Source organism: Panthera leo, chromosome B1, assembly GCF_018350215.1.
Source record: "Panthera leo isolate Ple1 chromosome B1, P.leo_Ple1_pat1.1, whole genome shotgun sequence".
Classification (NCBI taxonomy): Eukaryota; Metazoa; Chordata; class Mammalia; order Carnivora; family Felidae; genus Panthera; species Panthera leo.
The window spans coordinates 141,103,316-141,116,662 of record NC_056682.1 but is presented as its reverse complement, the minus strand read 5'-3'; the positions used below and the strand labels follow the sequence as shown (position 1 = coordinate 141,116,662).

The following is a 13,347-nucleotide window of genomic DNA, read 5'->3' as shown; positions in this document are numbered from 1 at the left end:
GACAGAATATGGTGCGAGGTCCAGATAAAGTCTAGAAATTTCCTGAAGAAAACAGATTAAGCCATTTCAAAAGATAATTTTTTTATGGAATTAGCAGTCTTTTGAAAAACTTGTAATCAAATTTTAAATCCCTGACAACATTGAATATGAAAAAATATTCTATAAAAATAAAATTTTTGTGTCCCAAACATTGATAAAACACTTGGCTCTTTTCCTAAATTGCCCATGGAAACACTTTACATTGTGCTTGAAAACAAAAGAAAAATCTAAGTTCCGTAGGGGATTATAGGATTCCACCAATGATAAAAATAAAATTTTTTCAAACTAAGCTTTTTTGTTATAAAAGAAATATGTGTTTATGGAGGAAAATATAAAATGAATAAACCAACTCTCCCATTCATACACACGTACATGCAGTTAGCTTCTCCATGAAAGCTTCCGTTTATATTTTGTTATCTTTCCATCCAGTTTTTGTTCACTGCATAGTTAAATAAAAATGTTTGAGCCAAGTTAATAGCAGTAACAGGAATTCCCTTAGAAGAAATATTCTCTTGGAAGTATGATGCGTTGCCTTTTCAAAAGTATTTCCGTGAGGTATTGTAGGAGATGGGAAATTGCCCAAACATACACAGCTCTGAACTGTGTGTTGGGAAGTTTCCTAGATATGATATCCAAACCCCATGACCTCATTTCCTGTTGCCAGAGATGTGAATAGACTTGGGCATCTTCCCAATTAGGGCTGATTCAGGCTTTCCTATAGGCACTGGAAAATGTGGTCAGTGAGGGACTATGTACTGATCGTTGGGAATAACTATGTGCCTTTAAAATCTTGTCCAAGGCAACTGAACAGTGGAGGCACATCTCCTTCTCAGTCTTCAGAAATGTTTTTGTTCAAGTGTCACCCCCTCAGAAAAGCCCTCCCGGATCACCCTATAGAAAGAAGCATCCTGGACACTTCTATCCCTTTCTTTATTTTTAAAATTTATGTATGTCTACTAGACTATAGGTTCCATAACGGCAGTGATTTGGGCTTTTTCCACTGCTGAGGAAGAAGCTTGGTCTGGTGCCTACATGCCCAGCACGGTTGTGGGTACTTGGTTATAATTACTGACTGCAGAAGTAACTAAATGAGTGAGGTAAAAATTGAACTGAAATGTAACCATATGCCTTTTCATCTCAGGGAAGAAATAACCCTCCCTGTGCACACCTTTTGCTTGGCAGGTGAGAGACTCTGCTCAGTCGTTCCTGACCGTGCACGTGCCTCTCTATGTGTCCTACATCTATGTGACAGCCCCCAGGGGCTGGGCTTCTTTGGAGCACCACACTGAAATGGAGTTTTCCTTCTTCTATGACACTGTTCTCTGGAGAACAGGTATACCCATTTACATCTTAACTACTCCTGCCTTATGCTTAAGTAAGACTAAAAGAAAATAATGAGTAGTTCCTTTTAATAAGAGCTCCATTCTTCATCCCGTTGTCCTATATACAGTCCAAGTGGGCTGCTACTCTAGACCAAATGAATAAAGTGAGCCAGGTTGTTCTTGATATATTTTTCTATTTCAATGCATCTGATTCGAAGACGCTTTTGCTCCTTAAATGCCTTGAATTACACCATTTGTAACTAGGAACAAATGAACATGGTTATACTCCAGAAGGACACCTCTAAACCCCTAACAGACCGTATAGGACCCATCTGTCACCTGCCATCCTCTACTCTGGGTGTGAATTGAGTTTTTAATCCCTGCAGGCCCTCTAGTATCAGCATTCATGGACATGGTTATTTTCAGGAGCCACAGCCCCTCAGCTAAGGGTTCACACCGTACCCTTATCTCTCCCAAGACACCTTTTCCTGCTGCTATCACACGATACCCCAAAATTATCTCCCCTTCTGCTGCTCCCATTCTCCCTCACCTGTAAATCTCTACAGGTGATTTACTCGACCTGGCACAGAGATACTAACCAGCTACAGGAGTTTTCTTTAGATAGGACTTCATCTCTAGTAATGGAAAGTACAGTCCTTTCTTCTGTTCAGTCCTTTCAACTCAAATCATTTGTCTTATATTTCTCATAGGAAAATAACTTCAAGAAGTTTTCACACTCTGGGTCAGATCATTTCTTGAGATTTGGGGTTCTTTTTAAATGTTATTTTCCCCATCCTTTGGTCGTCCTTTTGTTTTGATTCATACTGGACTCATTGGACATCATGATTGTAGTTACTCTTATTAAAGCCACAGTTCACTCATGTCATACCATATATGGTTGGCCTTCTACATGCTAATCTTTAATCCTCCATGGATTTAATATTAAATGTAGCCACCAGGACATGGTTTATGGTTCTGTCGAGTCATGAAAGGTGTCCTTGTAAGAGCGCCTTGGTGGCTCAGTTGGTTAAACAACTGACTCTTGATCTCTGCTCAGCTCATGATCTCATGGTTCCTGAGTTTGAGTCCCATATCTGGCTCTGTGCTGACAGCGCGGAGCCTGCTTGGGATTCTGTCTCTCCCTCTCTCTGCACCTTCCCTACTCACACACTCTTTCTCTCTCTCTCAAAATAAATACATAAACTTAAAACAAATAAAAGGTGTCCCCATAAGGAAAAGCAAACAGTATGAAGCAGATGCACTATAACCGCATGCTGCTGTCAAGTTGAGAGAAGTTTAAAGGCCAGTTGTTTTGAGCCATGGGCTGGGGCCCTGACTCTGGTCCAGGTGGCATTTTCAGGTATGAAGAGACTATGTCAAAGAGAATGGAACTATAACAACAACAACAACAACAACAACAACAACAACAGTGGAATGAACTGTCATACAGTTTTAATTGGCAAATGTGTCTAAATAGATTCTATGTTGCTATGAATATGTACATTTTTCTTACATTCAAATGACTGTGCAGCTCTTACTTAGAGGTGTCTCTGGGACAACTCACATATAGGATACTATGTGGGAGATCTCCATGCCCTAACTTGGATGTTTTATGTATGATTGCCTGCCTAGGAATCCAGACAGACAGTGTGCTCTCTGCAAGGCTTCAGATAATAAGAATCTATATCCGAGAAGATGGCCGTCTTGTCATTGAATTCAAGACCCATGCCAAATTCAGAGGTAATATCAGTGCAGTTTTTCCAATTTTTTATTAAGAAACATTACAAACACAGACAAAAGGTAAAGGAATAGAACAATGAAAAACCAAGTCAACAATTGTTAACGTTTTGCTATGTGTGTATGCACCCATACCCATATTTATGTACCACATTTGAAAACAAGCTGCAGACTTCTTGTCAAGTTACTCTAGATACTTTAGAAGCCTCTCCTGAGAACAAAGACATTCTCTTACACATCACAAGAGTATCACTACATCAAGATATTTAAGATTGATCCAATAATAGCTAGTCTATATTCATATTTCCTTTCTTGTCCTACAAGTGTCTTTTCCATTTGTTTTTATATTGTTTTGTATTTATTTTATATCTGTTTATATAAAGGGAAAGTGGATCCAATCAATATCCACATACATTCTAGTTGTTATATTTTTTCAGTCTCTCAATCTACAAGTCTCTCTACTTTTATTTATTCATGGCAATGGATGACTACAGTTTGAAGGAGTAGAAGTATCCTGCTGAATAACCTTTATGATGTTTAAAATTGTTTCCTTCCACCAAGGACTTGAGTGGCTTTAAGTGTAGTTTTTTAAAATCTGAATTTGATATTTCTATTTATAAACTACCAGGACCTTTCTGCCTCTAAGAAACATGTATTTTGGAGTTGAAAGCTAAGTTTATTTGACATACATTGTCCCATAAAGACCCCTATTATTATGAATATACTTGGCACCATTTCTACAAGGTACATTTGTGTTGTTTATAAATATATATGACCATAATGACCATCATGAGTAGGATGATAGACTGGGGTGAGATGCCATGCTGTCCAGCCAGAGTGAAATACATTCTAAAGGGTTAGAAGGTAGGTATAACTGTCATTGTTTGATAAAAGTATATTCATTCAGTACTAAGGCTTTAGTAGAGGATTCACCTCAAGTACTATAAAACTCACAAATAAGTATGTGTGTCTCCCCTTGAAATAGGACAGTTTGTGATGGAGCATCACACCCTCCCTGATGTGAAATCATTCATACTGACTCCAGACCATCTAGGAGGAATTGAATTTGACCTGCAGCTACTATGGAGTGCTCAGACTTTTGATTCTCCATATCAACTCTGGAGAGCCACAAGCTCTTATAACAGGTGAATACAGGATAGGGGTGTTCAAGGGTAGATCTAAAAATGGTCTCAGTCTCTTTCAGGAGCTTGGGAAATAGGGCTTCCCCCCACACCAAAGGTTGGATTTCTATTATAAGGTGGAGGGAATAGAAATAACCCTCCAACATGGGCCACCTGGGTGGTTCAGTTGGTTAAGTGTCTGACTTCAGCTCAGGTCATGATCTCACAGTTTATGAATTTGAACCCCTCATTGGGCTCTGTGCTGACAGCTCAGAGCCTGGAGCCTGCTTCAGATTCTGTGTCTCCCTCTCTCTCTGCCCCTTCCCCACTTGCACTCTGTCCCTCTCTCTCTCTCTCAAAAATAAACAAACATTAAAAATTTTTTTTAAGAAATAACCCTCCAAAAATAGAAAGAAACAAATTAAGTCAGATCAGCTTCTGCTATAAACCAGGAAGTGGTTACCCTTATTACAAGGACAAGACCAAGAAGGCTGCATATAATTTCTACTCACATCCTATAGCTAGAATTTTATTACATGACACATCTGCCTGCAAGGGAAGCTGGGAAATTAAAATCATAGTGTAATAAAGAAATTTAAGTCACCACAACCCGTTCAAAATCCAGGATCTCTGACTATCAGGTCTAGATGTCACCCTTATGTCCAGTGTTGTATAAAATAAATAATAAGATTTATCTCTCTCCCACACCCAAGATAGAGGTGGAATAGGAATTGGTTAAATACAGCAAAATATCTTTTGTAAAGGGGAAGAATAGGAGAAACATAATTAAAACTATTATAAAAAACTATCCATAAAAAAGATAATGAGGCAACTGGGAGTCTGTCGTGAATATTATTATCCGTATTTTATAGATCATGAAATTAAGATCTATAAACAAGATGAAATTCTTGTTCCATCTTTATAGTTAAGAAGTGGCAGATTATCTTAAGAATCATTTTCAAAAAGATGTCATTAATTGTGAAATTTTGGTCTTCTATCAGGTATTTTTTTAAATAATGATTCCTTTGAAATCAATATATAATAATCTTCAAAGGCTGTGCTTTCCCCAAGCTCATGAGATTATGCACACACTTTGTCCTAATTTATAGACATGGAAACTGTCCTCTTTAAATCCTCTGCTAACTCCCCACTGCCTACTGGATGAAGTCCAAATTCTTTATTCAGAGCCCACACCCTCCCTTTTGCCTCATCTCAAACCCAACCTCCCAACCACATTAAATATCTCATCAACCCCTGAACCCACCAACCCAACTACACCTCCATACCCTTGTAATTCCCTCTGCCCTTCGTACTCTTTCCCTCTTGCAGACCTTGAACTCTTCTGAGCCCCAGCTCAAATACTCTCAAATACTGACCCCTCTGTGACATCTTTGCCGACTCTCCATCCAGTGCTAGAAGATCCTCCTCCCATTCCCTCTTTGTTCCATTTTCTACCATAACACAGTTCATTATATTAAATGCTCTAAGTAGAATCCTATTTTCCACTAGCTGGTGAGCTCCCCAAGGGTAAAGGCATACCTGATTGATCTTGAATCCCCAGAGCTACAGATTTTACCACATGGTAGGTCCTGAATAAACATCCTTTAAGAGTTTAAGTTTGAGGTAAGGAGACAAAAATATTTGGATAAAAGGCAAAGCATGGAACACCATCCAGCATTCTGCGCAATGTGCACTGTAAGAGGTAAGGAACACTGAGACTATAGCGGTTCAGGGAGGGTTAGGGAGCTGTACAAATCTTCCTGGAGGAGGGTCACAGCTCGTGCTCCATGTTGCAATATGAGTAATGTCTAATTTTTTGAAAGGAGAGGAGAGGAACTTTAGAATTAAAGACCTGCATCTAGGGCTGTGTTTGGTATATACACAGGGATGGTGAGGAAACAGACCTAAATCATATTTAGGGATGGGAAAAGTAGGACTGTGGGTTTGGGAGGCCATGAAATCCTGCATTCATTTGTTCAACAAATATTTATTGAGCATTTGCTGTGTTTTGCAGAAGGTTCTAGCCACTTGGATACATCAGTGAACAATTTAAAGATCCTTGCACACAGCACTTACAGTAAAGTAAAAAGACATAAAAAGGTCGATAAATAAGTATAGTAGAGCATGTCAGAAGGTGGGGAGTGCTATGGAAAAATAAAAGATTTAGAGCAGGGTAAGGGGAATCAGGATGGGGAAGGGGACATTGTAATTTTAATTAAGATCTTCAAAGTAGCCCTTATCAAGAATGTACGCTTGAACAAATACATGAAGGAGATGAGGGAATTCGCTATGCAGATTATCAGGGAAAGAAGTTCCTGTTAGAGTTCCTGAATTGACAGCATTTCTAGCATCTTGGGGAATAGCAAGGAGGCTGGTGTGGCTGGACTGGAGTGAGCAAGGAGAAGGATGATAGGCAGTAAGGTCAAAAATGTAAGGGGATGGGGTAGGGCCACCATGTGGAGCCTTGTAGACCAGTGCATGGATTTTGACTTTTACCCCAGTGCATTGGGAGCCACAGCAGGGTTTGAGCAAAGGAGCAACATGATCTGTCCTGTTTGAAAGCAAGGGTCAGGCATGGTCAGTTCTGCCTAAGCATTTCTATTAGTTACGGGTTACTATTCACAATATACATGTCAATTTTCATGTAATTCAAATATGGTGTATAAAGTCTAAGCTTGGAGGAAGATAGGGATCACGTAGGAAAACTGCAGACACATAGACTGTCAGACAGGAAGGGGCTTAGAAACCAAGCCCTGTAAGTTTGTGTGGCATGTGAAAAGTCATACAGTCATACAGAGGCAATGCCAAGCCAGGTTTAGACTGTCTCACAGTTTGTAGCTTGTGCCATTCCACTACAATGACCCAGGATGCGTCATAAAACTTCTGTTTATTTATTTCTTTGCTATCAGTTTATGAATAAATAGATGAATACACAAGAAATGGTCAAAAAACAAACACAGCAAACGCGAGAACTGTCACAGATCGCTCACAGTAGTTAGAATTAAGACTCCTAGCCCTGCACTCTTCATTCAGGGGATGGCAGCCTCCCAAAACTCCTTGAAGAATCTTCCTGAAGTCTCTGGCTGCCTGGCTATCTTCCAGACAACCTGCCAGGGCTGGGGCTGCTACTCCATGACAAGTGAGGAAATGAAGTAGGTGAGGGTACAAACGCTCCATGGTCTTGGTGTCATAACCTTCAGAATTCTGTGATCCACCACATATAGGGAAAATGGCAGCCCTCGGTCTCCTGTGGGAAGAGAGATTTTTCTTCAGCTCCACAAAGGGCTGAGCCTCTAGAGTTTGGGAGAGGAACCTGGAAACAGTGCTGCGTTAACGGGGGCGGGGGCATTCTCTGGAGAAGGGTGTCCTTTAACCCTGAGGCATTTGCCACCACTTCTGTCAGAGCAGCAGCTGCCGTGTTCACATCTTAATAAGTAACATCTTTAGCAGTTGAGCATGTGTTGAACAGGGTGTCCGTTAACTAGAAGTGCCAAACAGAAATTGTCAAACAAGTTTCGTGGAAATCTGAAGGAAGTGGTCGGTTCTGTTTCATCTTCACTGGGCCTTTTAGGTTTTTACAAACAATACGCCTTTCTCAGCTTTTCTCAGGAAAAGGACTTGAATAGGATAAAGGAAAATAGCTCCATTTAACACCTCTGGATAATACCCTGATGGTTAAAACAATCCATGATGGATTTCTGAAAATTGTGTTTGCAGGCTTGTAAAGGTTGTGGATGCCAGGCACAAATGCCATCTGAAAAGTCAGTGTGTTTCTGGGTAAGTAAATAATCGATAAAATGTCCCCTCTAACCACAGTCTGCTCTGTGTGTTTCCAGGAAGGACTACTCAGGGGAGTACACCATCCACCTGATTCCATGCACTGTGCAGCCCACACAGCCATGGATTGATCCAGGGGAGAAGCCTTTGGCCTGCACTGCACATGCCCCAGAAAGGTAGGGAAATGCAGGAGATCTTCACTGTTTGTAAATCCACCTCCTCGCTAAAATGTATTTGTATCTGCAAAGTCCGTTCTCGCGGTGCCTTCACGGTCATTCATGGACATGCAGAGTGGCAAATTGTTGAGTCGCTGGACACGCACATTCCCGGCTCAGGTCAAGCAAGGCCTTCTTGTTGCAGCTTTTGTACTAGAAACAAGTATCCTTTCCATGGCTACATAGTGCCACGGTTTTCAAATTTGTGTGCTTTTTCTTGGTGATTTCACGGTTTATAATGGCTCCCAAGCGTAGTGCTGAAGTGCTATGTGGTGTTTCTAAGTACAGGTAGGCTGTGATGTGCCTCGGGGAAAGTCGGATAGGCTTCACTGGGCATAGGTTTGTCAGTTCCACGTTAACAAATGAACAGCATATTAAGTAAGGTATTCTAAGCAGAAACATGCATAAAACAGTGTTTGGTATTGGTCGGTCGATCAAAATGTTGTGACCAGAGGCTGCAGGGACTCTACGCTCTATTTCCCCTAAGAGCAGTGATTCAGCATTCACTAATTCAGTGTTCACTGTGACTTTATAGAACATACTTACCACAAATAACAAGAATCAACTATACATCAGCCTGTACTCACCTCAGACCTGAGACTGTCTGCATTGTGCCATGTATTCATTCATTCAACCAGTATTAACTCGGCTTTTATCATGTGCTTGGCTCTGGTCCAGCCTGGAGATTATAGCAGAGGACTAAAAGTAACCACTGCTCTCAGACAGTGGATAGTCGAGTGCCATTTTCCCAGGAGCAGAGCAAAGTGAAGAGAAAACATTTCTGAGAGATGATGCTGAAGACAGGATCTGACATTATCATAAAGAGAAGATAATGTGGAATGTGACATTCAGATTAAGAAACTGAGAATTGGGCATTGGATTTGGTGATTCAGAAGTCGTTGATGATCTTGACAAAGGGCAGGGTCAGTGGAGTGAGGGGTTAAAGTCTGGTTGGAGTGGGCTTAAGAGATGGCGACGAGAAAGTAGAGACAACAGGGGTAAACTGTGTCTAAGGTGTTTTATTATAAAGGACATCAGCAGAAAGGGACAGTAGCTAGAAACAAAGTCAAAGGAGGTCTTATTTGTGTTTTAGAGTAGAAAATATTTCAGGATATTTGTATTCTGGTGAAAGTAACCCAGTTGGTCTATTAGGTGAAATTCAATGTTGCAGCAGAACAAGGGAAAATCTGCAGAGCCAAACCCTTGAATAGGGTTGGGATAGGTCCGGGATGAGAGGGGAAGGGCTGACCTTTGCTAAAAGCACAGAATGTTTATTCACAGAGAGAGGAAGGCATGCAGGTGTGTGTGGATATAGGCGAGGGGAAAATTGGCAGACTGGGAGGGCAGGGATGAAAAAGTAGAATCTGATTAAATCCATTTTCTCCATAAAATGAGAAACCAAGCATGGGATGGAAGTGAGGAACACTGAGGTTTGAGAAGAGAGGAGGAAGTGAGGCAACCATCTTAGAGAGTGGGAAAGTGTGCTGTCTGTACAGATGGCAGCAGATCAGGCTGTGCTGAGAGCCTGCTGAGTGATTGTTAAATTGCCATATTATTGACAATAAGATAAACTGCATATTTATGGTACGTCTAACTGATAAATTTTTACAACACCCATGAAACCATCAGAACTAAGATAGTGAATATATCCATTTCCTTCGAAGTTTCCTCATGCCCCTTGGTCATCCCTCCCACCCCAGCCCAGCCCACCCCTTTGTCCAGGCATCCACTGATCTGCTTTCTGTCACTACAGATTAGTTTGCATTTTCTAGAAATTTATATAAATGGCATCATACAGTATGCATTCTTCTTCTCTGGCTTTTTTCACACAGTGCGATTATTTTCATGCATTCCTGTTGTGTATTATCAGTAGTTTGTTCCTGTAATTGCCGAATTGTAGTCCATGGTGTGGATATACTACAATTTGTTTATCAGCTCATCAGTTGGTGGGCATTTGGGGTGTTTCCAGTTGATGGCTATGATAAATAAAGCTGCTATGAATGTATATACACAGACCTTTACATGGACATATGCTTTCAGTTTTCTTGTGTAAATACTTAGGAATGGAATGGCTGGATCATATGGGGAATATATGCTTAACTTTTTTTTGGAATTTTTAAAAAATGTTTATTTATTTTTGAGAGAGAAAGCATAAGTGGGGGAGGGGCAGAGAGCGAGGGAGACACAAATTCTGAAGCAGGCTCCAGGCTCCAAGATGTCAGCACAGAGCCTGATGTGGGGTTTGAACCCACCAACTGTGAGATCATGACCTGAGCCAAAGTCAGCGGCTTAACCGACTGAGCCACCCAGGTGCCCCTGCTTGCTTAACTTTTTAAGAAACTGCCAAACTGTTTTCTGAAGTGTTTGTAATATGTAACATTGTGTGTACATCTCTACCATGAGTGTGTCAGTGTTCCAGTTTCTCAGTATGCTGGGAAAAGTGGTCAGGGAGGTTCTATGTGACTGGAGAATGAATGAACAGGAGTAGCAGCAGGGGTGAGCTGGGAAGTTAGGAGGTGGTAGTTAGAGAGTGAGGTGCTGGAAAATGAGATTCTTGGAGGTGGTGCATAGTAGGACCATGAAGCATAGATGGCTGTGGTTGGGGGGGAGAACAAGCTCTTTGAGGTAAAGATATTAAGGAACTGAGGGGTTAAGGCATTAGATGATTCATCCATGTGGATGTTGAAATCATCAAGATTAATGGTAGGAACACCACAGTCAGCTAAATGGGGGAGGGAAAGTGACCAGGAAAATAGTGGTTGGCTGAAATAAGGAATAACGAGGGCAAATAATCCGGTAAGATATACTGGAGATTTCTATTCATGTATTAAAATTTTTAAATTATGGATATTATCTTATTTATTTATTTATTCATTTATTTAATGTTTATTTATTTTTGAGAGAAAGAGCACAAGTGGGGGAGGGGCACAGAGGAGGTGGGGGACAGAGGACCTGAAGCAGGTTCTGCATTGACAGCGGCAAGGCTGATGGGGGGCTCGAACTCATGAACCGTGAAATCATGACCTGTGTCGAAGTCAGACACTTAACCAACTGAGCTGCCCAGGTGCCCAAACAGGAATATTATTTTAGATAGTCAGAAGATCATATATAGTACACATATAAATACCTCAAGAAACAGAATATTACCTAATATGAATTGCAATTACAATAAATGAGTATCTCTTAGGCTGTGCTACTCATGATAAAATGAGTACTAACAACTACCGGTGATATGAAAGATCATGTATGGAGTGCAGACTATGCGGGAGACTTTGTACTAGGCTCTGAAGAGTTAATTCTTACTACAGTGGCCCCCCAGAAAATTGGCACTGTTCTTTCCATTTTATAACCAGTGAAAGTTGGAGTAAAGAAAAAAAAGAAATAGAACATTACCAGTACCTTTTATTTTTTTTTTAAGTTTATTTATTTATTTTGAGAGAGAGAGACAGAGAGAGAGGGAGTGAGAGCATGAGTGGGGGAGGGGCAGACAGAAAGCGAGACAGAGGATCTTAAGCAGGTTCTACGCTGTGAGCATGGAGCCCAACTTGGGCCTCAAAGCCACGAAACATGAGATCATGGCCTGAGCCAAAACTAATAGTTGGATGCTCAACTGACTGAGCCCCCCAGGTGCCCCACCAGTACCTTTTAAATACCCTTAGTGCCCTTTCCACTTGCTCTCTCTTCCACCTTTTGGCCAAGATAACCACTAGACTGATGTTTGTATTTATCATTCCTTGTTTTGGTTTATGGTTTACCTCCTTTTTACTTCTGCATGGTTTTGCATGTGTTTTTTTGAGCAATATAAAAATGTCATACTGCACAAATTCTCTCTGCAACTTTTCTTTTTTGCTCAGTGAATCATTTCCTGATTCATAAGTATATCAACATTTGTGTTGATTCATGTAGCTGTAGTGTGGTTTTCACTGCCTTAAGGTATTCATTGTGGGAATATTCCACAATTTATTTGACCATTCTATTTGACTTACAATTCCATATTCTATTAGGAGGAATACTCTATTTGTCTCTGAGTGTACATGTGTAAGAAGAGTTTCTCCAGGGTAGGTCCTGGATTTTTTTTTTTTTTTTTTTTTTTTTTTGTAAGAGGAGAGAGGTTTGAAAATGGCAAAAGGGAGCAAAGAAAGCACCAACCCATTTCCATCCGCTGGTGTGTGTGGGTGTGGGAGGACGTAGAGGGAAGAGTGTTGTTGAGTCAGTATTCTAAGTCTTCAGAGTTTGAAATCTTTGCCTTGCATCAGGGAGATCGTTACTTGTGGGGTCCTCGTTATTCCCAGGGTGACTTTCCATAGGGCCTGACCTGGCTTTTGATCACCTCTGTGGCTCCATACGGATGCAGTAGAACCATAACATAACAAATAATCAAAACTAACTCAGGGAATTCAGACCTAATTCAAAAGAATTGTGTCTCACGTGATGCCTGTTTTTGTGAGGTCTGTAATACCTTCTAACCTTATAAATCCTCATCATCTTCATCATCTCAAATCCATCATTTGTTCTATTTAATCAGTCAATATTTATTGAATGTCTTAGGTGTCAGGTGACATCAAAGTTGTTGAAGCAGGGTCAGCCCTGGCTTGTGTGGGTTGCCTCCACACTCCAAGCTCCTCCTATACCCCAACCCTCTCAAATCTACCCACTGGAGCACTTTCCATTAAAAGTAAGGAATGGTCAGATGGACTCTCTTGGAAGCATAAAGCATTGAGATTATCAGTCATGCATCATTCTTTAACAAATGTATGTGTCAGAAGCTTGGCTTTCATTGAAGATATGACAACGAGCAGATAGATACAGGCTGCGACGCTAGTGGAACCTGTAATGGGTGAGGTGGACTTTGATCAGATGTACATTTAAAGTCACATTTAAATAAAATATCAAACCATGATAAGTACTTGGAAAGAAAAGTGCACAGTGTGATGAGAACAAATGATAAGGGGTCTGACCAAGCCTGGAAGGGAGGAGAAAGAGCGTGAGCTTCCTAGAGACGGGGTGTTTGAGTTGAGATCTGGAGGATAACTAGGAGTTGATTCGGCAAAGAAAGGCAGACAGAGGAGGAGTATTCCAGCAGAATGTGCAGCAAGATCAAAATCAGGAAACTTTAAATGCATTATCACTAATCTC

General features: G+C 40.8%; 1 protein-coding gene across 2 annotated transcripts in view; it reads left to right on the top strand.

Annotated features, from left to right (window-relative positions):
• Nucleotides 1–13,347, top strand: part of FRAS1 (Fraser extracellular matrix complex subunit 1) — a 429,297-nt gene that overhangs the window by 403,653 nt on the left and 12,297 nt on the right. For both annotated transcript variants that reach the window (XM_042936116.1, XM_042936114.1), the window contains 4 exons: nucleotides 1,222–1,372; nucleotides 2,994–3,101; nucleotides 4,084–4,243; nucleotides 8,056–8,172. In XM_042936116.1, coding sequence (XP_042792050.1) covers nucleotides 1,222–1,372; nucleotides 2,994–3,101; nucleotides 4,084–4,243; nucleotides 8,056–8,172 — 536 coding nt within the window. The remainder of the gene's footprint in view (nucleotides 1–1,221; nucleotides 1,373–2,993; nucleotides 3,102–4,083; nucleotides 4,244–8,055; nucleotides 8,173–13,347) is intronic.